Genomic DNA, 26436 nt, shown 5'->3' with positions numbered 1-26436 from the left:
CAGGGAAATAGGCAGAGGATGTGAGTACTGCATTTCTGGAGCCAAACCAGAGAGGCGGTAAATCATAATCCCTGAGCCGAAACTGAATTCACCACACCTATCAAAACCCATTTAGGATCAGAGGCCAGAGGTCCAACCATTTACTATCTCTGAGCTCTCCCTTTTTTCTCCAATCCTTTTCTTTCAGGGGAAGAAAACAGATAAATGAAAGCCAAATACACATGGATAATCCCCGGCGTCTTTCCAAAAAGGAAATTATTATATTTGAAGTTATGAAAGTGCTTCCTGAAGTGAAGGAAATGCACTAGATTTTTAGGCCGGTGTCTTGATCTAAGAAAAACATAAGCAGACGCATACTGGCAGAAAGACAAATATATGCCCCTCCACAACCCTCCCTTTCTCCTACTAGCTCAGCCCCTCAATGTGCATTGTGATTTACAGTATATCTCAAAGCTGAAAGAATTTTTGCAAAAAAGCAAAAGTGGTGGAAAACTCCAAAAGGTCCTTCTGGCCACAGACGTGAAGGGAGGAAATTGCATTGATTTAAGCACAACTTCTTTTGGCATCTGTCCGCTCTTTTCGTTTTTCTTTCCTAAAGTGAGGGCGTTTGTTCCACAGCCGCTGGTTTAGATACAGCCATCTAAGATGTTTTTTCTTTGTCTCTCAAGCTGATGAGTGGAAATGAGTGGCAGTATCTACCCTGCTTTAAAAGAGAAATAAAGTTCAACTACAGTCTGCTGTCTTTTTGTGGAGAAGCCAGAGAAGATTTGATTTGAAGGATGATTATAATGAAGATGAAGACATTTATTTAATCGTGTAAAGCTGAATTCCACTAAAAGCTTGGAAAGACATGTATCCTTTCTTATTGATGAACTTTAACAAAGAGCTGAGACGTGCAGTACAAGGTGTGCTGTTATAATATTCTATCCACTGCACCAGACATAGAGTAAATCTCCTCATTTTTCTAGTCAATGGAATATGTGTAATGACAAACTCTGTTCATTCACATGAATTATATCACAATTAATGTGAGTCTAATTATACAAAGTAAATAACCTAACAATACATGTATCCCTCTAATTCAAGTATAGTATCTCCACTCTCCCTTCCCCCACCTCCAACTCCACCCAAACAGTGGTATAACACAAATAGAGCAACTGCATTACGGAACACATTCAATGTCAACATTAAATATCTAAAACAAATACATGAACACAAATGACATTGAATAACAACCTCAGATGCAGTTCTTTTTTGCACATGTACACAATTATTAAATTGTGTTATTACTCTAATTAAATTTTTCAAGGAATGAACAAGTAAAATAAAATTAAGTAAAAAAAACCTTAATAATAATAATTATTATTATAATAATAATAATAATAATAATAATAATAATAATAATGAATGAAAAATAGAGTACATATATACACACACATGCATATATGTGTACTGTATATATATATACATAAATAAATACACACATATACATATTAAATAAAACATTTCACTATAGGTTCACCAATAAATTAAAGTGCTTTAGAGGCATAATTTGTGAGTCATTCCTACCAACTTAACTACTTGTTTTGAGTATGTACCATGACTACAGCAAGGACAAGTTAGACTTTGTATTTGACAACATTAAGGAAAATCCTATGAGATGCAATGGAAGCTGTGGCAAAGCTAAGTTTAAAATTTTAGCTTATCGTCTGGAGCTTTTATTTATAACTCGTTGATGTTTTCCCTATGATTTCTCCATGTCTTCACAGCTCTGGAATTCTCTGTAGGACAACAGATCCGTAATTCCCCGCCACAGCAAAGGGTTTCAGCTTGGGAGGATTGATGGCCGCTTCCCTGCTGAGTTCACATAGTGTTAGCCTGTTTCCCCACAGTCTCCAAGGTAATCGCCTAATTTCCTGGTGGTGTAAATCCTGCCATTCGCAGAGTTCAATCGTCACAAACCAAGAGACGCCCCTTAAGGCTTATTTCACCACAACCAACATATTCCTCTATTAATCATAGCTGCATGTTTAGGCATCCTCTCTATTTGTGTGTGTACCACATGCGGGTTATGTAATGGCAACAAGCATGGAAACCACTGTACAGGAAGCGTTCAGATAACAGTGCATTGATTCAACAGCTGGATAAACAAAGACACAACACCAAAGAGTTGTTTCACTTTTCTGAGTCAATTAATATCTTACTGTAGCTCTCTACATTGCACTGTAATCTTATTATTGATGCAATGTATCTATCTATCGAATGAGAACATTAATAAATTAATAATTTACATATTACTTGTATGCCCCTGTTCTACGGGAACATTGCCTTTCAGAAAGGATGTTTTCAGCTGTATTCAACTGCAATTATCTTTATCTCTTATCCACTATAACATTGTCTAATGTCTGTGAAACAAAAGCCTGCTGCTGTTGCAATCTGACATTTTTTAACATATTGGAAGATGGCCTAGATCCCCATGACCTCTTGACCCTTACTCACATCTCTACAGTGCTTTGAAGTGATGCTTTGCCTGGGAAGGCAAAGGGGAGGCAGAGAGTGAGGTGAGGTAGGACACTGAGAGGTTTAGATGTGTCACTAGCCCAACAGGCATGCTGGACTTTAAGCTTAACATACACATATGCACTTGGGGTGAAGCCAAATCCAAATATGGTATTTGGAAAAACACAAATAGTGAATTTTTATGAATATTTATTACATACAAATATTTTTAAAATTATGTTATCGGGAAGAAAAAAAAAACATGTCAAATAACAGCGTGCAGGTTGGGACTTGTAGCACAGCAAGGTTACATCACTGTCACCATCTCTCTCCTCTGCTCCTCTCTGTCTGTTTCTGTGTCATGCATGTATAAATAGCTGCAGGTCTGTGTGTCTGGTGGAGCTGAGCTTTGACTGAGAGGTCAGTGCAGTTGTCCATGGTCTGGGAGATTGGGATTTTAGACCCGGTGTGGGAACCCACCTTTGCAAAGTAGTTTTTTGAAGAACACTTATTTTAACACTTTAATATCCTAAAATTATAATTGTAATGGAAACAAAACAGGATTATTATGCCTATTTGCACTTTTGTTTGAATACCAATACAAATAATTTTTCTGCCTCAATAAATATAAATATAACAGATACAAATACAAATACTGGGCACATCCCTAATATGCACACAGTGACAGCTGTGCATGATGGAGCCCCAGGCCTACAGAGCTCAGGATTGGTTTACTGGTTCTATTAGAGACCTTATGCCATTCTTTGATGGCCCAAACAAATTCCCTGTGGTTTGCACTGGTATGATAGAGACGGCCATATCGCAAAAGCAGCAGCCTGAGCTGTTAGAAGTTGAGGTGCAAAGGAAAGACCATCCTCCCCCTCTCACCTCTGCTCATTCCCCATTTTCTACTTTTACATGAGCAAACACGCAAACCCTTTAAGTGACAAGTTCTTGCCGCAGCCTAAATATGTCATTAAAGCACAGAAAATGAGGAGGAAGGAAAAGCACAGAGCCGTTGCTACATGTGGGGGATCATACAGGGGCTGCAAGACTGTTTTAGGTCTTTCCAAGCTGTCGTTTTGAGCCATAAATGAAAGCAAAACAACAGTGTGGGAGCCAGCCGAGCCAGTGGAGGCTCAAGGACTTCGTACTTTGAGTCTCAGTTTCATATCAAGCCAACACCACTTCCCAGCCTAACTCCTCCAGCTGTGTACCTGCCTTCCAGCCATCCATTTTCTCTCTAGATCCAACCTACTTCCCTGCATGTCACACTGCTCAGAGCTGTGCTCAGAATCTTTCTCAGTCATTTTGGTTGTATCTTTCCCTCTGCTATATTGTTTTTCCTCTCTATTTGATTGATACATTTTACATCACTACAGTGTAAAAAAAGAAAAAAAAAACAGGACAACTGCCCTCTTTAAGTATCTTTGCCTCCTACTCTAAGTCCATTTTCTTTACATTTCCTGCTCCTTTCCTTTCCCTCTCCTTTTCTGTCTGCCTCCTCTGCTCCACTTATGCATCCCAGCAGTCTAGATTTCCTCTCCTCAGGTTATAATAGTTAGACTGTGAAATCACCCGGGCCCCACACCCCCTCCCTTCATCCCTGTGTCCTTCTTTCCCCTTCCACTCCCCAACATCTTTCTCTCCCTCCTCTGATCCCCTCCCTCCTCATACTACTTATAGCCAATCTTTAATATTTATGGCCTGAGGACTTGAGAAGTGGGAGGGGGCACAGGGCTTTACCTCGCCTATGATTACTTGTGTGTTGCCATGCAGCAACCGAACGAGGTAAGGTGAGGGCTGCACTGCAAGGTTGAGGCTGAGGAGCTGCAGCCCTGCAGAGCAGAACAGAGGCTACCCAATCTCCTCCGAGCCCCCATACTGAAGTGATTAGGCCACAGGAAGCTGAACCTGACATTGCTGACACTAGGCCCCCCTACCACATCCTGCCTCAACATCCACCCACACCACACGACACCACCTCTCTAAGCTGACACCCGACTCACTGTGGCAACCACAGGCTGATTTACATCTTCTGATATGGTTACAGAGGATGGAAGAGCAGAGGATGTAGCAGGACACTCAAGAGAGTAAAGAAAAAAAGTCAAGAAGAAACCTGAGATCAGAGCAAAAAAGAAAAATGCTTGTGGCGACTGCTTCCTTTATTGTTTCCCTGTCTCATGGTGTGGCAGATGGAGACAGGAACAGGCAAAGCAGCCTGCCAATTTCGGGCTTATTAACTTAAGTGGGATAACTACTGCAGGTGCTTTATTTTGGCATCTTGAATCATATGGATCAAGAAATTTGTGACAATATGTTGTTTTTCATATTAAACTTTTTCTATGAGGATTTAGATGCGGCTCATGTACTCCCATATCCCACATTTGGTTTTCGTATCAATCTAACAAAAGCAGCAAAAGAAAAAAGAAAAAGAAGCATTAACAATATTTAAGTGAAGATTGCTGGTTGCCTCCCCTCAAAGAGAGAAGAAAATGCACACCATTTTCATCAATCCAGTGCATTTTAGCTTATCACGTGGCATTACAAGATGCAATATCATAAAATCTATGATAGTTGAAGTAGACAATATAGTGATTAAGATAACCTTCAAGACAGAGTACCACTGCCCTCTTGTGTTTTGGGGTGGAAAGGGTGGAATTGAGAACATGGAAATAGCATTATTTTGTCTAAACTTTACCCCATTTATGGAATCAAAAGTAGAACAAAGGTGTGGATTTCACTCACTCAATCACTCAGTCAAGATAGAATAAATCACAAACCAATGTGTTGTTTTGTTTTTCTTTCTAAAACTTGCTTTATTAGCGCCTTAAATTGACAGTGATTGACTAGAAAGGTTCACAGTGAATTGGGCTTCTTCTATTTACACATGAAAGTACAGAAAAATAATTCTGCATTCTGCGTTACATATTTATAACATCTAACAATTAAGATTTAAACTGTATATTCCCTGATCATTTAAACTGAATAGAGTATATTCTCAATAAACTTTTTTTTTTTTACATTCAAGCTAAATTAGGCATGTTTAGGCACAAAAATATTCATACTTCTTTCACGAGCACTCTACATATCTGAACCTCTGTCTAACCCAAAACTCCAGGTAAGTTTTGGCTCTCATTTTAGCTGTTATTTGTTCTCTCTCTCTCTGTCTCTCTCAAAGTCTCTTTCACCAACCAAAATGTGTCTCTTTTTTAAGAAGTGATTGCTCTCTGTTTGACTCCCCGTCTCCGGTGAAAGTGTTTCATTTCACTAATGCAGAAGTGAAACCAACTCCATTTAAAAAGGGAGTCTCATTGAATACTCTAGGGGCCGTGGGAATAATCAAAACACTGCGAGAGCCAGCGAGGAATACAAACTCCAGTTAAGAACAAAGGAAATGGAAATCAATGGCAGGATATGCAGATTTTTTTGACAGCTCAACGCGCAAATAATCTTTGGGGAGTTTGCCCTGTGTTGCCTTTGCCAGGTTAAAATAACAACTGAGCAGGGAAATATAAAATGCAGTATGTTGAAGAAAGGGCACAGCATTACACCTACTTAGTTTTGTGTGAAGGTGTTCCAAAACAATCAATAAAGAATGTACTGCATTGCAAGCAAGGCTGAATCGCCTAAGGCATGGTCTTATCTATAAGTGCATGGCTACCAACCCCAGGAATTCATTTAAAGCTAAACACTGTATTATTTAAAAGCTGTACTTTATGTTTTATGCACAGTTGTATTTGTCAGTTTGTCGACACTTGAGAAGCTTGAGGAACGTCTCCATCTTATGGGCATCTTTCTTGAAGCAGCTGAGTAAGGTATAGTCTCTCATAACAGATTCCAGCATCTCTGGCTGCACATCGTACTGGAATAGGCCTTGTTCGCTGTTGGTTGTGGTCAACATCCCCTCATCCAACATCTGGACAGTCACATTTGAAAACATGACAGAAACAGTTAGAAAAAACATAATTAAAGCTGTATACTGTCTACCAGTGGTTTTAAAGTGAAAGAAAGAAGTTAAGTTCTAATATGTAATAATAATAATAATAAGAAGAAGAAGAATGATAGAACTGATTATCAAAATCATTTCACTGGCAGATGAACCTGATTGATGATTTTAAAATGAAATCTAGAAGTGGTACATTGCAATTGCCCTGACTGTACATGCTAGTCTGGACCTAGTTGTATAAATTTGTTTGTTATTTGCCCCACCTTCTTGATGAGGACCACCACTCCTTGCTCCAGACTGATCAGTTTCTCAGACACCCACTTGGTCTTGTTGAGCAGCATGTCGGGAGCATCATCATAGCGATCCAGTGTGGTCTGCAGGTAGACCAAAGGCTCGATCCATGACTGGACTAGCATCAGAACAGAGTGGAGCAACCATTTGTCCTGCAAGCCACACAGATGAAGAGTTGATATAAGTAACGTAGGACTGAATGAATGAGCAAATGAAATCACATAGTAAACCCTTAACACAAAACACAACAAAACATAACACAGCTATCGAACTGACTTTGCTCTGTTCAAGTTGATGGGGGAATATTTATTAGCAGTATTGAAACTGCTAGTTGAAAGTTATTTCATCTCTATTATAGTAAATGTGATCTTTGAAACTGCATATACTGCAAGGTCCTTCTTTATGTTAGTAATTTATCCTCTGCCCTTTCTGTTGAATTATTGCCTGCTTAATGCTTTAGTGGACATTTGTATGGTAGTCATTTGCACTGGCTTTAGAGTCTGCTCTGCTTAGGGGAATTTAAGCAGGCTCAACTGCTTCACCCATGATATTTCAACCTACTTTTTTAATGAAGGTTCTGTAGCTAACAAGTCCCTGATCAAAATAGGGTGAATTACCGCTAATGAGTCTTTAAAGACGCTTCTTTTGCCATATATATACACTAACTGGTCATTTTATTAGGTACACCAGTGCAATTTAATGCAATCCAAGTTTATACATTTTCAGTTTTTGTTGACATTGTCAAAAAGGTGAAAAATTTACTTTATGTTTATTATTGAGGTTGTAGTGGGTGGTGGTGGTGTACTGGAGTGCATTACATTTAATGGTGTTCCTAATATTTTGTCCACTCCATTAACATACATGAGGAGGGCAAAATATTAGAGGCACTTTACAATATAATGCATTCCAGTATACGACCACCACCCACTACGAACTCAATAATAAACATAAAGTAGAATTATCACCTTTCTGACCATGTCAACAAAAACTAAAAATGTATAAGCTTCATAAAAGTAGAATTTATGGCAGAGCTGTTGTACTGGATTGCATTAGATTGCACAGGTGTACCTCATAAAGTGGCCACACTTTATGAGGTACACTTGGTACACTTGGCCTTTTTTAGTTGAAGGAGGATTATTGTAGAACCTTCCATTAATGAAATTATAGTCCACATCAGCCAAATCACCATTCATTGGCCTTTTGTTAAGTGGCTCAGCTTAGTTTCCACGCTACTGATGATGCTGACCTTTAGTCTAAAGGGCTATACACTGCTGGACAAAACCTCAGTAGGCACAGACAACAAAAAGAAAAAGCTGGAAGCATTAATTGTAATTAGTGTAAACCATTCAGCAGCTGACAGGGGCATGAGTAATAAGGACAGGAGGTTCACTTGCACACTATAACCTATATTATAACCTATATATTACTTTGTTTGCATACAAACACTCTGCATGAAACTGCCTCTATATATCACAAACAAGTGTACACATATACATAAAAGCAGAGGTGCACACATACTACCAGTTAGGTGGCAATCTGCGGCCATGTGCTTACAGATATTTGTTGGATTTCACTTTTGGAGCTGGGGATGGGTAAGGCTTTGGTGATGCATGTGTAGCCTGCCTGGTTCCTCTGAAGCCGCAGTGGGAATGGGACAAACATCTCCTCCTATAGGCCATACACACATGAGGAGAGACAGAAAATACACACAGCCACATACATATTTGTGCTACAATACTTGTGATGGCTTTGACCGAACCCATTTATCCTTAATCCTCATTTAGGGTTATTATGCAGAGTTGCAGATAAGCATAGGTTTAATTTTTAGTTTATTTTTCTCTAAAAATTAAAAATTCAAGGCTGTAAGCAGCAATATCCCCATCTATATTTGGTTATAGAATCTTGGTTTAGGCAATGTGTTAAAATGGTTACGTCTAGTCCTAACCCTAAAAAAAAATAACCTCTTAAAGAATAGGGGAGCAACACAACACTTTCATGGATTTTTCTAATTGATGTGAAAACCATTCATGTCGAAAGACGAACACATAATGACAGACCCAAAAAAAGACACATTAGGAAAACAATGACAAAAGCTTCACCAACCTCAGCCACTGGAGACACAGCTGAGACACATTTTGTTCTCCAGCATGTTCTCATCAGTGGACCCCATGCAGCGTCTGCTCAGTAACAAGCCCTACATCATCCCATTTCAAAGACCATTTTGGATCTCAAGACTCAGAGTGAAGGGGATTCAACAGGCTGCAAAACATGTGCTCACACTGCTGCAGTATATCATTATCACATTCGTATTACTCCACTGTAGGCCTGCTCTTTCAATAAAACATCTTTGGCTCCGAAGAAAGATAGAAGATTACTTTGAAGCCTGGCAGTGAGGCGATGATCATGTCAGAATCAAAAGCAAATAACAGAGTATCTAAGAGTAAGTGTCAGTGCTTTTGGTCCAGCATATTGTGAAAAAAGGCTAACAAAAAGTCCTTCTGCTCAAATTGTAGAACTCATTCAAATTGTTCCTGCTATATTTCATGATAAATAACATAGTCTGGGACATCGATGAGTGACCGATGAGTGATGTCTCTCTGGATGACTCAGTTTTATTACTTAACACTGTAATTTTTAGTTATATATATAAAAAGTAATATTAGATGGTTTCTCAAACCCAGAATTCAGCATTGCTGTCACTGTACCCTTTTCCAAAGGCGACATTTCTACGGTACTGTTTTTCTAAATGCTGATTTCACATTTTATAAAACTACTGTATTATAAAAAACCATGCCCAACAGCATCAGATAAGAATATTCCCCCTGTAGTTTATGGATTTTCTTAGATTGCACATCAGTTGAATCCCTTCTTTCTAGGCAGAAAGAAAAATATTATCTGATGCTCAGGCTCAGTGTGAAGTGTGATTCTGTTTCTCCTGAGGCTATACACACACAACTAAATCTTTGCCCTTACAGTATTCTGTAAAAGCCTGTGGATGCAACGGGTCTGCTGCACATTTAAACTATTTTTTTTCCTGTACAGCACACAAGTGTAAAGATACATTTTGGTGTAATGGTTGGTGTTACTCACAAACAAAGAACATGATTCTTCTGAGACACGGTAGATGAGCTCAGCATGCTGGATGACTCTGTCTAGAAGTTTCTCTTGAGAGATGGAGGGGCAGCGGGAGAGACTGCCCTGCTCTTCCTTACAGTCTAGTGGGATGCTTACGGTAAGAAGGTAGGGCCAGAGCAACACAGCCCATATACCCTGCTGCATGACTGAAGACCGCAAACAAACAAATGTAACAAATATTCACAGGTAAAACAGGCCACTGCAGAAACTATGAAAGTCTGAAATTCCTACATTTTTATTGTCTACTTCTACCTTATTTACTTTCTTCAGAATTACATAAATCAAACACCACTGTTCAACTTTAAAATTAAACTGCTATAATTTACATGCATCTGTACAATTACACGACGTGTTTGTGAGGTGTGATGCATTACCTGTCATCATGTTCATTCTGTCTGTATTCTTCAAGTCTCCTTAGCTTTTCTGTCATGCTGACTCCATTTATAAAGCCTGACCAGGCTATGCATACAGGAAAAGGTCATTTTGGTGTTGCATAGGTTGATACCAGTCTTCCCAAACCAACGCATTTCTTTTCTCATGCATAATACCAAGATGGCAACTATAGTCGGGTGTGCTAAGCCTGACTACAGTTTGTTCCTGATTTAAATTTGTAAACTGGGAATTTGTCTAAATATATTAAATCTCTATCAACCTACCTCAGTTTAAAAATAAATAAAAATAAAATACATTTTTAGTCCACTCAGCATCCTGATGCAACCCAGTCTTACATCAAAATGTGTAATAATGTTGATCCACATCACAAAACACAATAACTTGTGAGAAGCCTATGTTGTTGTTTTTTGGCCTATTCTTTCCTATTGGCCTGCGCCCACATTCCTTTTATTTTCAGTGGAAAAAGGAATATCTTAAGCTAGTTTCGGCATTAAAATGTTGAAATGTATTTCAACATTTCTAGCGAGAAATTAGATTTTACTTTCATAATCTTTGTTCAGTGAACGTATATGGTGTTTAGTTTGTTAGTTATTATGAAGATTATTTCGGGTCTTGCCAGAACATTTTTGGAATGCAACGTATTCTATCATTGCTATGGTGGTTGCCACAGATGCTGCTATTGCTGAAAACACACATGTTAGTCTGAGCTGCTCTATCTCGCACAGGTTCCGCCCTCCACTTGACTTGCTCCGCTGCTGGCATTGGTCCGCTGGGACTTCCCGCAAGTGATGACCATCGTAGCGGGCCATGTTGGGGTAACACTTCCACCCAAGCCAGTGAGCTGTCTCTGTGAGGGTTTCTACTGAGCAGCTCAACCAACTCAAGTGGCTTTTGTGTTGCTTCCCCTCCCAGACAACTGGCAATATATGGAGGCGTCCTGAGAGTAGCCATTTAAGGCAAAAGCCCCAGTTGCAGGTTTGGCAGATTTAGATTTTCTCAGAGTGTAGGGCTGCATGGAGGCTACTTACCCCACCTTGACACAGCCCTCGCTGCCCACCTGATTCCACAGGCAGCCAGCTGGTCATCGAACAGGAAGCCGCTACCACTGCTACTGCTTGTCAAGGAGTGACGCTAGAATATTTGACACAGCAGGCCCTTTTGACCCATTTCATTGGTTAACCAGCACCTCAAATGACTGGAGGAGGAGAGGTCGCAGCTTAGCTATCATCGGTCACTCGCCCAACCTTTAGAGAGGGGATGAGGTGAGGCGTAACAGCGTGACAGAGAGAAAGAGAAAGTGGCGGCGGAACAGAGCACCCATAGCTCCTGCCACCTCCACTTCTCATGCTCCGCAAGTGGTGGTGCCGCTGGGACTGCTGCACATGTGGCACCTGCAGGGGTAGTTCGCCAGTCTTTGCTTGGATGCCATGAAGCACAAGTGCTGCTTGGTGACCATTTCCCCAAGTGCAGGACAACCTGTAATACCGGGGTCCTCACAGCACCTGTCACAGGGAACACCACTGGGATGAGTGACTTCCTATGTTACTGTGTTCACCCTGATGGGGTGGGGAGGGACTTGCCTGGGGAGAGCAATAGGTGTAGTGTGGCCTCCGATGCAGAGCTGACACATGAACTTCCTTGAACTCGGGCCATGTTTTTGGTCCTCCAACACTTCAAGCCCCTGTTACAGGGGAGACATGTGTTAGTGAGGGCCAACAACCGCACTGCGATGGCCTACATCAACAGGCAGGGCAAAGTTCGGTCTGCTGCATTTGTTGTCTCTTAAGGCACTCCAAATCCCAGGAATGGAGAACAGGGGAGCCGACTGGGCCGTCAAAGGGTGGCCCAGCCCTGGACCATTCCCCAGTTTTGTGCGGTTCTGTCTGAGGAGGCATTGGTGATAGGTGTGCTGTCCATTTTGGGCCAGCCCCTCCAGGCTTGGCTCCTGAAAGGGACAGACTGATTTAGGCTGGACTGTCTGTATGGGTTGTACTGACCATTCAGGTGGTGAGGGCGGGATCCTCCACTGCCTGTTAAAGAACACAGTGGTTGGGATTCCAACGCTAGTGCAAGGAAAGGAGGTTAGATTCCATGACGTGTGCAGTCGGCTATATTCTCTCCTTTTTGCAGTGCTTTCTGGATAGAGGGCTGTCTCATGCCACTATTAAAGTGTATGAAGCAGCCATCTCTTCCTGTCACAAGAATTTTGGCGACAGACCTGTCTTTATCCACTCTCTTGTGAAACATTTCTTGCAAGGGTCAGGAGACAACGCTGGGTGATGCATGCTTCTACCCCCCAATGGGAACTGCCTCTAGTACTTCAGTCAAGGATCCTTATGAGCCTCTGGAGCACTCCTCTCTGAAGAAGTCACTCAAGACAGCTTTGCTGCTTGCTCTGACCTCAGCTAAGAGATTATGTGAGTGGAGCACCCTGTCAGTTCATCCCAGCTGTCTGCTGCTTCGTGGTGACCAAAGCAGTGATACTCTCAGACCGAACCCCTCTTTTGTTCCCAAGAACATAAGGAGTTCATTTTTTTTTCAAGAACTATTCAGCTAGAAGCATATTGTCCTCCCCCCCAAAGGCATGTCAGGGTGGCAAAATTGCATCTATTGTGCCCAGTATGTGCATTGGCATGTTATGTTGTGCGCATGGCCCCCATCAGACACACAGAGCAACTGTTCAGCTGTGCTACAGGGATGGTGTGGCTGGAAAAGCCCTATCCAAAAAACATCTTGCCAGGTGGCTTTGTGAGTGCATCTCCCAAGTCTATAGGCAGGCAGGAAGTGACCCCCCACTGTGATCTGTGCACACTCTACACGCAGTGTGGCAGTGTTGTTTAGTAGGATGAGTGTCAAGAACAATGCACAGCAGTGTTGTGGACTACGTCCTGTGTATTCATATGGTTCTATCACTTGAACATGTCGGGCTCCTTTTCACAGTCTGTGCTCACTGGATTGACCCAAGGCTGGTGAAAAGGGTGGGTGTTTGTGTCAGTTGGGTTTCACCTGACCCCCCTCTGGGCATGATACACCTGCATTTTTCCTATGCTCCTCGATGACCTGGGGAATGAGGTGTGCAGAGGGTGTGTTACGTGACAGTAGACCCCTGCGAGGTAAGACCATGGCCTTACCCAGCTCAGTGGTATATTATCTGGGTTGGCTGGGCTGCTGTGGCAGCCTAGGCTATAAGAAGTAGTTAGGCTGTGGCAACTAACCTTTAGCCGGTCAGGATCAGTGGGGCCGGGTTGGATGTTATGTCACAGCAGGGCATTCGTTCATCTGTGTGAGACAGAACAAAGGTTACGATATTGTAACCCTAGTTCTATTAGCATGGGCGCAACCCTCCACATACAGGCCCTGCCACTTCTACACCGCTCACTGAAGAGGTTGTGGGATGTTGGACGACAGGCACGCTGCTTTATATACTGTGGGCTCCAAATGTATTCAGGTAGGCATTTCATAATTGGTTGGCTACGTTTATACAAATTTCATTGGCCAAATACGTGCATGTGTTTGGAGGAGAATATTACCCATAGAAGCCAGTGGAGGGCTCCGACTGTGCTAATAGAACTAAAGTTACAATGTCCTAACCTTTGTTTCACGTTGTGGACCAACATAGCCATTACACATTTTGATGTGAGACTGGGTTGCCAGATGCCATTGGCCTATAATCCAAGAATGAAGGCTGTAACTGATTTATCAAACAAAAGCTCAAAAAAAGGGAATGGGCTGAAAAATCCCTCTTTTCAGCTGAGGTAAGTATGTAATGTAGATTTAAACATGCATGTCAGAGAAGGCTACAGAAAAGACAGCATAAAACTGTAATAGACACAACAAAAAGAGGCTGAATGAATGAGAGTAGGAAATCAATGGGATCTAAGAAAACCTCTCAAAGCTTCTTTTTTTATTTTGACATTCATATTCCATTCTGCTCAGAAAACCATGGGTGTGTGAGAGTAGCTCTACCCAGAAGCTACGGTTTCCCAATTGTAATGACTGTGTTTAGCTGTCACAGAAGGAAGCACATATTTAGTAGTAATCCATTCCAGCTTGAAACAGTCCCAGACAAGGTAGGCGTACAGGACTCTATTAAAGGTTCCATTTTGCAGTCTTTTTATTTTGTTGTTTTTTTTTGCATAGAACAATCCCTTCGCTACTTATTTTTATCTGCTCCTTAAATCACTTCTGCCATTAGTATAATCCAATTGAGTTATTACTAAATAGGATATATTTGCCTCTAACACAGACTTAAGGTACAGCTGAATAAAATTATTGTCCAGTGTAAACCAAAATCATGTCATTAAACAATTAGAATTAAAGGGGATACTAAATAGGATTGTATTCTTAAATGGGTCACAACTGTATCCTTAAACTGTAATGACAGACAGGGGATCAGCAAGTAGTGGCTTATGGGTGTTGTGTTACTGAACTTGACGTCATGGAGATGGTTCCTATTCACACACCCTTAAGACACCTGAAGCCTCATTTCATGTATGTCAACCTGTTCCATATGAAACAATGTTCTCTTCTTTTACTTCTTGTACTTTTCCTTCTCCGCCTCCTTGGTGTGTCACGAGATTTTAAACAGACAAAATTTAAACACACCTCTCCCAAAAACTGCTTGTTTTCTTCAACCTCCTCATGATAAATCCTATTAAATGTACAGGGAATATATAAAACTGTGACAACTGTACGTTAGTAAATTTATAAAACATCCCAACTAATGTAATAGGACTGAGGTCACAGTTGTGATTACTCTTTAATATGAAGATATTTTTGCTCATTCTAATCCGATTTGGATATCAACCAAAAAGGTATACAGTGAGTCTTTGCAGCACAATCTTAAACAGGTTTGGCCTCATTTCTTGTTTGTGCTAGATTCTATAAATTCACATCAGAAATAATCAACTTAGATGCAAGCATGTTTTGTGCATCCACATGTTTTAACCATTGCTTTTTGCATGTGAACAGTGAAAACTAAAATGAAAACATACCAAACTTAGGGAGTGCATCCCAGTACCAGTATTCTGATGTTGTAGTGTTAATGACTCTCAGTCTACTAAAGAGGCTGATTCAAAAAGGGAATTTTGCAACACCAACCCACAACAAAAAACACATTTCAGTCGTGTTTTTTCCAGTTGTCTCTCTTACAAGTGCCTGATGGAACAGACAATTTTAATCAATATTGTGTAAATCAATACTATTTAATGGCTGGTGCTTCAATGCACTTCATACAACTGCGACCCAAAGAATATTTTTGTTTCAAGTTTTCCTTATGTAACTGGATGTGTTTAATGTGCGTAACTACTTGTACACTGATTGTGTATTGGGCTGTAAGCTCTATCAAAATTTCTGAGTGATGGAGGACTGCAGTTGCTACTGCATTCACGACAATGCCAGCATAGACAATGTGTCAGAGACTTGTGCTACACTAAGTGATATTATTTCAAAAATGTATCTACAGTTACCATTAAAAGTATATTTTATTCCACTTAGGCTGAAATGGCAATAATAAAGAAAGGTTATTTTATTATTTCACCAGCAGTACGACTGCACCAAACACAGCTGAGACTCGATGAGCACAATATATAATTCTGAACCAAAGAACTAAATACAGAGGGAAAATATGAGAAATTTGAATGGAGGGAATGAAGTATTATTAAATAATAATACTAATAATATTTTGACAGTACATTACTCCCCTGCAAAATAAATGTTATTCTTAACATTTACAGTGCAGTAATATGGACTCCGCAATATTCTACTTGATCTTGTTAGACTAATATTTCTTACTCACATAATGACATTTGCTTTCTTTTAAAAGTAAACTACAGCTAAATGGAAATAAGGTCCATGCATGAAGCATACTTCATTTGCAGCTGTTCACGTTGTATAATGAAAAACAAATACCCCATTTTCGGGGTAGTTCCTGATTTCATTGTCTTAAGAAGTACGAAACAATTCAGCATGCTAAAGTGTCTGCTTGTTCCATTATCGAGAATTTGTCGAGATTAGTCGAGACCTGGAAACAGAGACAGCTCACCTTCAATATAAAAGTTGCACATTTTGAGCTACACTAAATAACAATAGCCTAAATAATGAACATAATTCATAACTTCTTTTACACGCTTTGGAGATAAAACTATGTAAAAAAAAAAAAAAAGAAGCAGAGGTGGTGGAATCAGCCCAGGGATTTTCAAAGTAAATGCAGCGTGAGACGCACTGAGCCACTGCAGACATTAACATTACATTTAGGTGAGTCCAGCTTTATTCGAGTTAACCTCTCAAACCAAACACAGTTAAAATTGTTTACCTGCCCACCACCATAGCTAGTTTTATCTCCAAAGTGTGTAACACAAACTAATACTTTTGCTTTGCTTTGACTTTAATAATTCATGCCTGATTGTACCTCCAAGTACCTCCTTTAAATTACATCTAATCATTTTCCTTCATTGACAAATCTAGAATCTATGAATACACAAATATATTTCATCTCAAAAGTTGAACTGCTGGACATGTCTCCTTCTCCACTGTAATGTCCATTATGTGTACTGGAGGCTTACTCAAGTTGCAAACTTTTTAAATTGTTGTGATTTCACAGTTCTTACACAACTTAAATTCAGATTTAGGTGAGAACAGAGAAACTCTCCATTTTCAGCAGATGAATGTGGAAATTGTCTTCTTGTGTCAAACATTCTGCACAGTGAAGGTCAAACATCCGATTGGAGGAAGAAGAAAAACATATTTATTACAATTTAAGCATGTGCACTGCTGAAATTTCCTAACAAGCCATTCCTTAGACATTTACTTAAGCTCATCATGGATTGATTCTTTCTGCAGGATATATTTCACATCTTCAACATTCCATCTAGTTATGAAATGCATGTTTTGTCCATGAGACCTTCTCAACTTTTGCCCATACTATGCTGAAGGTAAGGCCAGATTGGTTCAGACAGTCCTTGTGGGGTTTTGAATACTGATGGTACCCTGATGATGGCTTTTGCCTTGATCCAGTAGAGTAAAAACAGTATTTCCATCAACACCATAAAATATCTCCTGGATGTGTGGTGGATGGGGTGCCTATGTGGAAATCTTTCAATACAGTCAAAAATAAAGATGCTCCTCTTTCTATTAAACAAATAAGGAGATGCTGTGTTGAGGTGATGTATTGTACACCACAGTACAGCCTGGTGCCCAGGTGCATATTTTGTCTCGGTTGTATGTTCAAACTGTCCGGGTCACTGCAGGGCCGGGCAGGCTGCCATGTAACCTGCAAGGTAAAAGAGTTTTCCACCAATCATACAATCTAAAGGTACATCCAGCCAGACTCCATTCAAAAATCTAAAGTTAAGGGGACATTGTTTCCTGCCACAAATTGATTTAAAGTGTTTTCTGTGTTCATCAGGTACTGCTGCTCCATGCAGCTGACACATAATCAGACTAACATACCTTGATTTTCACAAAAAAAAAAGAAGGTGCTAATATGGCATACTGTTTAGCCACTCTAAATCACCGCAGGGATGATATATGGAATCATGTAATTATTGCCACGTATAACTTTTTCTTGAGACGACTTCTTCCAACTACAAAAGCAGTTTATTAGCCACATAATTTTATTCACCTGCCAGTCTGCCACCACCACATCATCTCCGCTCAGCCCACTGATGTGTTGGTATCTGCAAGTATCTGAAGTTTTGTTGTTTTCTTCAGTAAGAACCTATGGGAGAAGGGCACTTATTTCCTATGTATTTATTATTCTGTGGGCCATAAGTATTTAAACTCAGCAAGACTTGTCTAAGTAGGCTAATTACATATTAGACACACATAATTGTAAGCTAGACAATATCATACATGCTACAATGACTTCTATCACCAGCAGCTCAGCTTTTGTGTTTTGTTTTGGTTTTTTTTCACACAAATACTGTCTTATGCCATATACCCCAGTGAAATGTCAGGAAGGCATGAAGGTATGAAAAAATAGATACCGCCCAAGCCTAGTGTATGGTACATCTTACATAAGATGGTCATGATACATGATTAGCAACAGCGAACAGTTAATTTTGAGTTTCATTGATTTGTTTCATCAGTGAGATAATGGACTTTATTCCTCTACCTGGAACTACAACGTTGCATTAAACCTAATTAGGGATCTACTCTCCAGTAATGGGATCAAGTGTCTTGTCAGTGCCTGTGATTTAAGATTTTCAATCATATAAGCTGAAGCTCACCTTAACCCAGGCCTGAAATGGGATTTTGATTCACTGTCTGCTTTTAAGTCAAACAGGGTACTTAGCAGGTCACGAATTGGATTGATTTGTGCTTCAGGCAGGTTATTGGATTACCATGCCACACTCATAATGGATACTTAGCTCTTATGTCCCAAAAGGCTTGAATGTTATTTATCTTGAGTTTTTTGTTTTAAGCAGTTTTGTGCTTTTTGCGCAAAGGGTTGTATGTATAACAGGTCTCTCACTATGTTTTAGCTTTGACTGCAAAGGTGCTTTAACATTGAGAGCAAGTTTTTTTTTTTTTTTTTTTTCTCACTGACTGTGTTCTATGGGGCTTACAGACTCTAGTGAGGACATTCCCTTTGGCTTTGGTTTGTTTCGGGACTTTGGATCTGTGATCATGGTGTGACCCCCTGTCAAAACCTCCACTCATTTCTCAAAAGTTTTGTTTTACACACTCTATACCTGTTTGCCCAATGTGTTTCACAGCCACACTTAGAATAATGGTTACAATCTACTTCTGTGTTTTCAGTCCCTTTTTAGTCCCTTCCTGATTTTGTTTGGCTATTATCAACAATTTTTCCCTCCCACTGCATACTTTTCACAAGTGATGCTCCTTGGCCTGTGAGCTCTCTGATTGCTGTATTGTATTCCACTATTTTTGTAAATAGAGGTATGTTGTTTGACTTGCTTTGACTGTGTCTGAGTTTACCTGAGGGTGTTTTTCATCCTCACTTCTCACACTGGATTCAGACTTACTCTGTGAAAGGCCTTGTTTGGAGCTTTTATCTTTTGAGCCATCTTGTTTCCATTATAATGAGCAGTTTACATTTTCACACTACTATTCTTGTCTTGCAGGTACATTTTCATCTCTGCTGTTATATTGTCATTTGACAAACCTATTATGAAGGACTAGAAATGCTGACTCTGAACTAGCTCATACCAGATGGTTGTGTTCAAATGCAAACAGATGTTTCTCCAGATCATTACAAAGCTTTTGTCAGTTCCTGATATAATACAGTGGCATCTTCTTGGCTCAATGGTGTATTAACATTTTTTTGTTATGAGATAATCTATAATAGTGACTTGTGAAAGATCTGTTGTTTGCTCTAAATACTGTTGCTCTTCAGATTTCACCCAGGCACACGATAAGTATCACTCCCAAAAATTCCACTGGAGGACATCCCCTCCTTAAAATGCTTTCAGTCTGGTGTTCAAGGCTATTAAAATCTCAAAATGTCTTTTAAATTTCTCTCACCAACATGTCCATTTATTCTGAAGCCTTTTTGGAAACCACTTAAAGAAGCACAGCAGCTGTGAGCAATGGAGTCTCTGCCTAAGAGGTGTGTTCTCCTGTGCTGCTGTGGCTCTGCCTGTTACCCCAGCAACAATAGAAGCGATGCACTGTCTCCCTGTCGCCTATGGCTTATGTTGACTGTGGTTCCTACTCATCAGTGGCATTTGACAGTGGCGCTGCACTCACTTCTTATCTTATAAGATGTCAAGTGTATTAGTTAGCTCCAAAACCACAGACACACCTTTGTCTTCTCTTTGAAACAGGTCACTCCATAATGTGCTTCACAAGACTGATTATTAATGTCCTCAAAATCATTGTGTAGTTCATTCACAGTCAGTCCAAGCAACTTAAGTTCAATTTCCAAGAGAAACTTTTCTTTGTGCTTTGGCATCTTGCTTAGCTAAGCATGCAACAACATTTGAAAATGACAATACAGATGTTACATTAGCTAGACAGTAATAGTTCGCTCACTTAAAATTGTTACGTGTACTTGCACACCTGTTGAGAGTTTTCTATGTGGAAGCTTGTTTTATAATTTTACCAGCAAGACTTACACAACATCAATGGACTGGTACCAAGCTTAGTCAAGACTCACACTGATTCTAGTTTTCTTTTGAATTTATTTTAGTAGTGCACCAAGGATAACATTTTATCATTTTAAACAAAATACATGTGATAGGACTGAACAAAATGTTAAATTCAAAATATTAGATGAGTATTATTTTAAACTGAAACTTTCTCAAAATTACTGCACTCTAAGTATTTTTTCCCAAGGATGCTAATTTCATGAGATAAACATTTGTGACAGTTATACATACATTTCTGTGTTACCGTTTATGTTTTTTATTTTTAACAGTTTAATTTGCAGATACCAGGTGTATTCACCCATGGGTACATTCACTTTGTTATTTTGGAGCATTATTTGATTTCTAAAGCAATTTCTGGTTTGAAATCTAAGGTGAAAATTGCATTTACGAAAGCGTCTTGCAAAAATATGAATTAATCAAAATGCATGAAGTGGGGAAATTGTGTTAGGTGTTGTATTGGCACCAAACCTTTGTACTTATTTGCAAAAGTCCCAATGTGATATCATGTCTGGCACCTACAGTATGTAGTGTGTTATCTTAATTTCAAAGCAGTCCATCTGGGAAAAAAAAAGGAGTCGGTGCGTGAATTGAAATGAATATGTTCAAATAGGGAAACAAACATTTATTTATGTCTTAAATCTGAAATACAACAGGGAGTGTTGATACAGCATAGAATCCCAATATTACATTTGCATTCTTTCCCAAACTGCAGTAGTGGCCATTGCATTAAACTGTGCCCTAGATTCTGCAGACTATAAATTGCTACAATATTTAAATGGCTCTCTCTCTTGGCACTTTTTCAAATGTCTATTTTGATTTTCTTTTTAAATTATACCAAGGGAGGATCTTGATTTACATGCTCTTTATCTGTAGAGTCCTTCAGAGTCATACACATTCAAAAGTGCAAGGGATCTATTGATGTCCACTGTACAATTTCTCTGAGGCATCTTCTTATACAAAACCCTGCCCTGAAAGCTTGAGGCTGCTGCTACTTGTTCCTACATTGTGACAAGTGACCAATATGGTCCAAGGATCACATAGTCATACCACAATGTCGTAGAGTTGCCTATTTTTCTCTCTCCAGGGTTCCTTGAAATGCACAGTGCACTTAAATGGACATTCATGCCTCACACAGATGAAGGGCCCTATTTTAATCGTGTAAGCGCAACAACCAGTGCAACATGGTACGTCTTGGACACATGGACAGTGTGTGCATCTCTGCGAGCACCTGTTATTTTGGTTCATGTATGTGCAGCAGAACAAAGTGCAAAAGGGCACGTGAATATAGATCAGCGGGTGTGTTGTCACATCACTGGTCTCATCGCTCTGACATAGCTGAGCCAATCACAGTGAAGCATCACAACAATGACCTAACAAATTGTTGTCTGTGTGGTGCTTTGCGATGTGAACACACAGTATCCACAAATCTGCTGCTGGAAGCAGATGGTATGGGTTTTTTAACAGTTGATTAGTACAATGACAAATAATAAATATTTTTTATAAGTAATCTAAGTAATTTCATAAGTAATAAAAAAATGGTAAAACTGTTTATATGATTGCATCTGAATAATGCTATTTTAGCCATAGTTCTACTGTATCTCACATTGTAAATGGTCATATGGTTTAGTAACTGATCTGACACCGTTGTGCAGAAATTCGGAGCATTGGTCAACACCTCAGGTAGAAGAAAGTGTCGAGGAGCCTTGATGTCTTATGCTGAGAATATTTATTGAAACGCTTGGCCAAGCGGAGAACAGAAACAGTAAAGATCAAGGGGGTCTGCATTTAGATGCTGTCTCTTCCCGTTCTGCCCTCTGAAGGTCTTTAGTCTTTAACCCCAACAGATCAGCCTACAATATGAAAAATTTGTCTAATTGGTTCATTAGTTTCTAAACAAGCAACTGCACTTTACCCATGTTAGTTCAGGTCACATTGCATGGTACTTTCAAGTCACCGTTAGCACAGTCTGGTTATGCCAATGTAAATCTGTGCAATCACCTATCTGTGGTGTCTAGGGAGTCTTGGGCCATCTTCCTGACCTTGGTTACCGGGACAACGCTGGTTCACTCTTTTTCAGAATGGCTCCAGTTTTCCCAAACACCCTGATAGCTGCATATCCAAGGAGAGGTAGTGTCTCTCCCTGTAAGACTCAATGTTGCTTACTCTGTGACCTCAAGGCCCATGTTTGACCCAGTATAACCCAAATTTTAACCCCTAAAGATGGAAAATTCCATAACAGACACAACCCTGTAATGTTTCAAGAATAAAACATGGACCTCTAAAAAAGGTGGAAAGGAGAATATGATGCACACGATTAATGAGCTGCAGTAATCCGATGTCTCAAACATAAACAGGCAGAATAGCGAGTTAAAACCGACCAGCCTGATGTCTGTAGAGGTGTGTGTGTTATTTTGTTACAGCCTGCTGTCATTAGCATATGATATATACAAGGTAAACACGGCGCCATTACACACGGCCTGTGTGTTTCAGCTGCAGATTTATCAACACACATTGTGTCCTGCTGCCCTCAGATGGCTGCAGCTGTGGATAAAATATATTATTACAATCACTCATGTCAATTTTTAGATAAATGCAAACCCATTTACTGATGTTCCTCCTTTGACCACATCAGATATTTTTTTGTTTGTTTTTTTTTGTTATGCTGAAACACTAGTTGGAGATTGTTTGATTAGAATAGTTTATTTATATGTTAAGCAATATTCCATTACTGTATACAGTTTGCTCTTGTTGATGAAATCACCAAATTGGCAGCTGAGTGGCGTTGTGCCAGACAGACTGAAATATCTACTCTCAACGCTAAGTATGACCTAATTTCCAACAAAATACCAACAACTTACTTTGCGCTGCCCATATAGTGGCATCTAGCAGAACGGACTTGGCAGAAATGGAATATAATATTCATAAGTAAGTTTTAATTAGTGTATAATCACCTGAAAATAAGAACTGTTGAGTTTTCCTTGCCTTAGAATGAGCCCTTTATATCTACATGGGGAGAGCGGGTCCAGCATATGAATTAACAAAAGGCTAATATCATAACCAAGTTTTTGCCAAATACAATAGGAATGTAGAATTTATTTTGGGATTGATGCCGACACTAACATATCAAAATACACTTTCTTTCTTTTAAATACCTATATACCTAATTACCTACCAATATTATAGACATGCTTGGTTGTTGAATTGCAGCTTTTTTTTGCACAAGCCCATTTTGTCTCACAGTGTAAAACTAATATATACTTATATCTCCTCTATGGCAGCATGTGCTCAAAAAGACAACTTTTACCTGTATTCACCTCATCAGTGTGTTTCATGTGTGTCCCTGGTATTGCAAAGGAAACACATAATGCCGCCCAAATCATGTTGTCCATCAACATAATGAGAAAATGTTAATTTAGGCCTACATATTGGGCAAGTCACAAATATCTTGACACTGAACATGAGTAAAATGTTCAGTGACAACATAGTTCAAAATATTCACTGGCGATTATGAAACTTTTTTATGATTATGTTGAGGCACTGGCAGGGCTTGGTTAAGGTTAGGGAAAGATCATGGTCTTGGTTTAATACAGGAAAAAGCCTGCAGAGACCTGAAGCACGAGATTAAGAATGTGTCTCAACAATGTTTCATTAACCTTAACCAACATGCTTTTGTTGCCTAAACCTAACCACAAAAGGGATGCAAACCTTGCTCTCCAGTGTCAACATCCTTTATTTGGGAACATAACGTAATCAATTAATAGTTTAGTAACAATTTAGTAGTTATAGTATAAATGTAATTTCTAGGATATGGTTTACTATTTTGTACAATCTGCGTACACTAGTCAGAAGCCTGAATGACACTGAATGTATCATTTATTATTTCATATTAACAAGAACTCAGCAGATTCAAGCAACATGGCATGCATCTGTCTTATTTGTGATGTGCATCAAACTTAACCACTAGTGGCATTAAAACACAATACTGTTGACTTTTCTTCAGGCTTCAAAGGAAGAAAGTTACTTTAAGTCAGCTCTCACCATAGCAGAGACAGTTGGCCCAGATTCGGCATGAAGCTGGCACAGCTGGCATTCAGTTGACACTGGCATAAGGCATATGAACCGAACATGACCCAGGTGTGGCAGAGGTGACATCATCTTTAACTGGATTTTATCTTATCTCACTGACAGAAGTTTTACCATTTCTATTGCTGACTTTGTGTCTGATTCCTCTCGACTGTCTTCGGGTTGTACTGTCCTTGCTGAAGTGTTGGAACTTCAACTAGACAGCCAGCCAGCCAAACTCCATACAAACAAATCAGAAGTCAGGATGTACCATTCTAGCTCCATTTTTTTTATTGCAGACCCAATGTGCATATAGTTATGTATCAGGAGTGAAACTGAAAAAAATAACAAAAGAACAACACAATACTGTGATATCATCTGTACAAAGATATAGATTACCAAATATTAAAGAATCATAAATAAATTCTTATTTCCAATCACCACCAATCACTACTAGATAAAAAAACAAAATAAGTAACAAAGGATACTAAGAAATGATAACAAACTCTAACACCAATATGGCTGACATTCAAATGGTAAGATAGGCAAGGCAAAGTGATAAGGCCTCCACCCTGTGGTTTACTAACCACCTTAACAGCCATATGAATTTACTCCAAAGATGTTCACAATACAGTAGTCACATGTGAACAGGTATCACACTCAACTAGGCTGAGAGGTTGGCAGTTAGGTGATAAAATAAACCTTACACTTCAAACATTAGCAAAAATACTTGTCAGTATCTGAAGGAAACTGTTAAGTATACATATGAACAATACATATGAGCAACAAGCAATACCTCTGCTGGAGGGAACAACCAGATGACACCAGATTGGCAACTGAGATCCAGCCACAACTTTAGCCTTCAGCTAGACCATTGTTCACTAACTTCCTACTTCTGGCCTGCACAGGAAGTGATGTAAACCCCCTACTTCTGTTCAACACAGAAAGTGATGTAAACCTCCTACCTCCAGTCTGCACAGGAAGTGATGCAATCTGACTAAATAGTAGAAAGCACTAAATCCCACAAGGTTTGGTTCTGGGGCACCTGTTATTATCTCTATATCTGCTGCCCGGATCATCAACAGATTTGATGTTGCTTACCATGCAGATGGTATCTAACTCCACTTCTCATTCAAACTTTGTAAGGCTTTTAGGCTACCTAGGCTCCTGGACTGTCTTAACGCTATTAAAGACTGGACGGCAGACAACTTTCTACAGCTCAATGCTGATAAGACAGAGGTTTCGTTTTTTTCCCCAGAAATTTTGATTATAAAAAGTATCGGGCCTCTTTCCTTTGCTGCCCACTCCAACCTGTAAAATTAAGGGGTAATATTTGATCAATCCTCATCGTTTGACACCCATGTAAAGCAGCTGACCAGATCTTGTTTTTTTCCATTTGAGAAATATCAATAAATTGAGGTCTGTAGATTAAACAGTTGAACTAGAAATGTTATACATGCCTTTATCTCTTCTCACATCGACTACTGCAACGCAATATTCACCTATCTTAGTATCTTTGCCCTTGATCATCTGCAGACAATCCAAAATGCTGCAAATAGATGGTATCACATTACTCCTATACCAGTGGTGGCTGGTGACTCAAAAAATTGGGGAGGACAGGAGGAAAACCAACATGGAATCTTACAACAAACCTCATCAAACTATATCATTGTCCCACCTGATGAAATCAGAGGGGTGGGGGGCAATTTTATATGCCAATAAAACAATTTGCTTGAGTGAGGAAAAGGCTGCTTCTTTGAAGACATTTAGTAGATACATAATGTCTCTACAGAAAGAAGTGCTCATTTTAGCCATGGAGTGGATCAAATGTGTCATTTTACCAACAAAGTGAAATTCAAATTTATAGTACTGTTCTATTGTGACAACAAATTTATGTTCTCATCAAAAACAGACAACTTATCACATGATTTACATGTCTTTCCTATATATTTTCTTAGTATACAGAAATATATAAAGTAGCACAAAGCTTATAAT

The 26436-nt window shown here is 39.5% G+C and overlaps 1 protein-coding gene across 1 annotated transcript; it reads right to left on the bottom strand.

Annotated features, from left to right (window-relative positions):
- Nucleotides 1-5653: 5653 nt before the first annotated feature.
- On the bottom strand, nucleotides 5654-26076 carry smtla (somatolactin alpha). The gene is made up of 8 exons (XM_044355120.1): nucleotides 25238-26076; nucleotides 17889-20936; nucleotides 13483-17537; nucleotides 10249-13327; nucleotides 9830-10020; nucleotides 8294-8407; nucleotides 6712-6891; nucleotides 5654-6418 (listed from the first exon to the last, which is right to left on the bottom strand). The coding sequence occupies exons 4-8, from the start codon at nucleotides 10262-10264 to the stop codon at nucleotides 6224-6226; spliced, it is 696 nt and encodes a 231-aa protein (XP_044211055.1). The 5' UTR covers nucleotides 10265-13327; nucleotides 13483-17537; nucleotides 17889-20936; nucleotides 25238-26076; the 3' UTR covers nucleotides 5654-6223.
- Nucleotides 26077-26436: the final 360 nt, after the last annotated feature.

The sequence above is a fragment of the Thunnus albacares genome, chromosome 6, assembly GCF_914725855.1.
Source record: "Thunnus albacares chromosome 6, fThuAlb1.1, whole genome shotgun sequence".
Lineage (NCBI taxonomy): Eukaryota > Metazoa > Chordata > Actinopteri > Scombriformes > Scombridae > Thunnus > Thunnus albacares.
The sequence above is the reverse complement of the archived record's forward strand: the minus strand, read 5'-3'. Positions and strand labels throughout refer to the sequence as shown.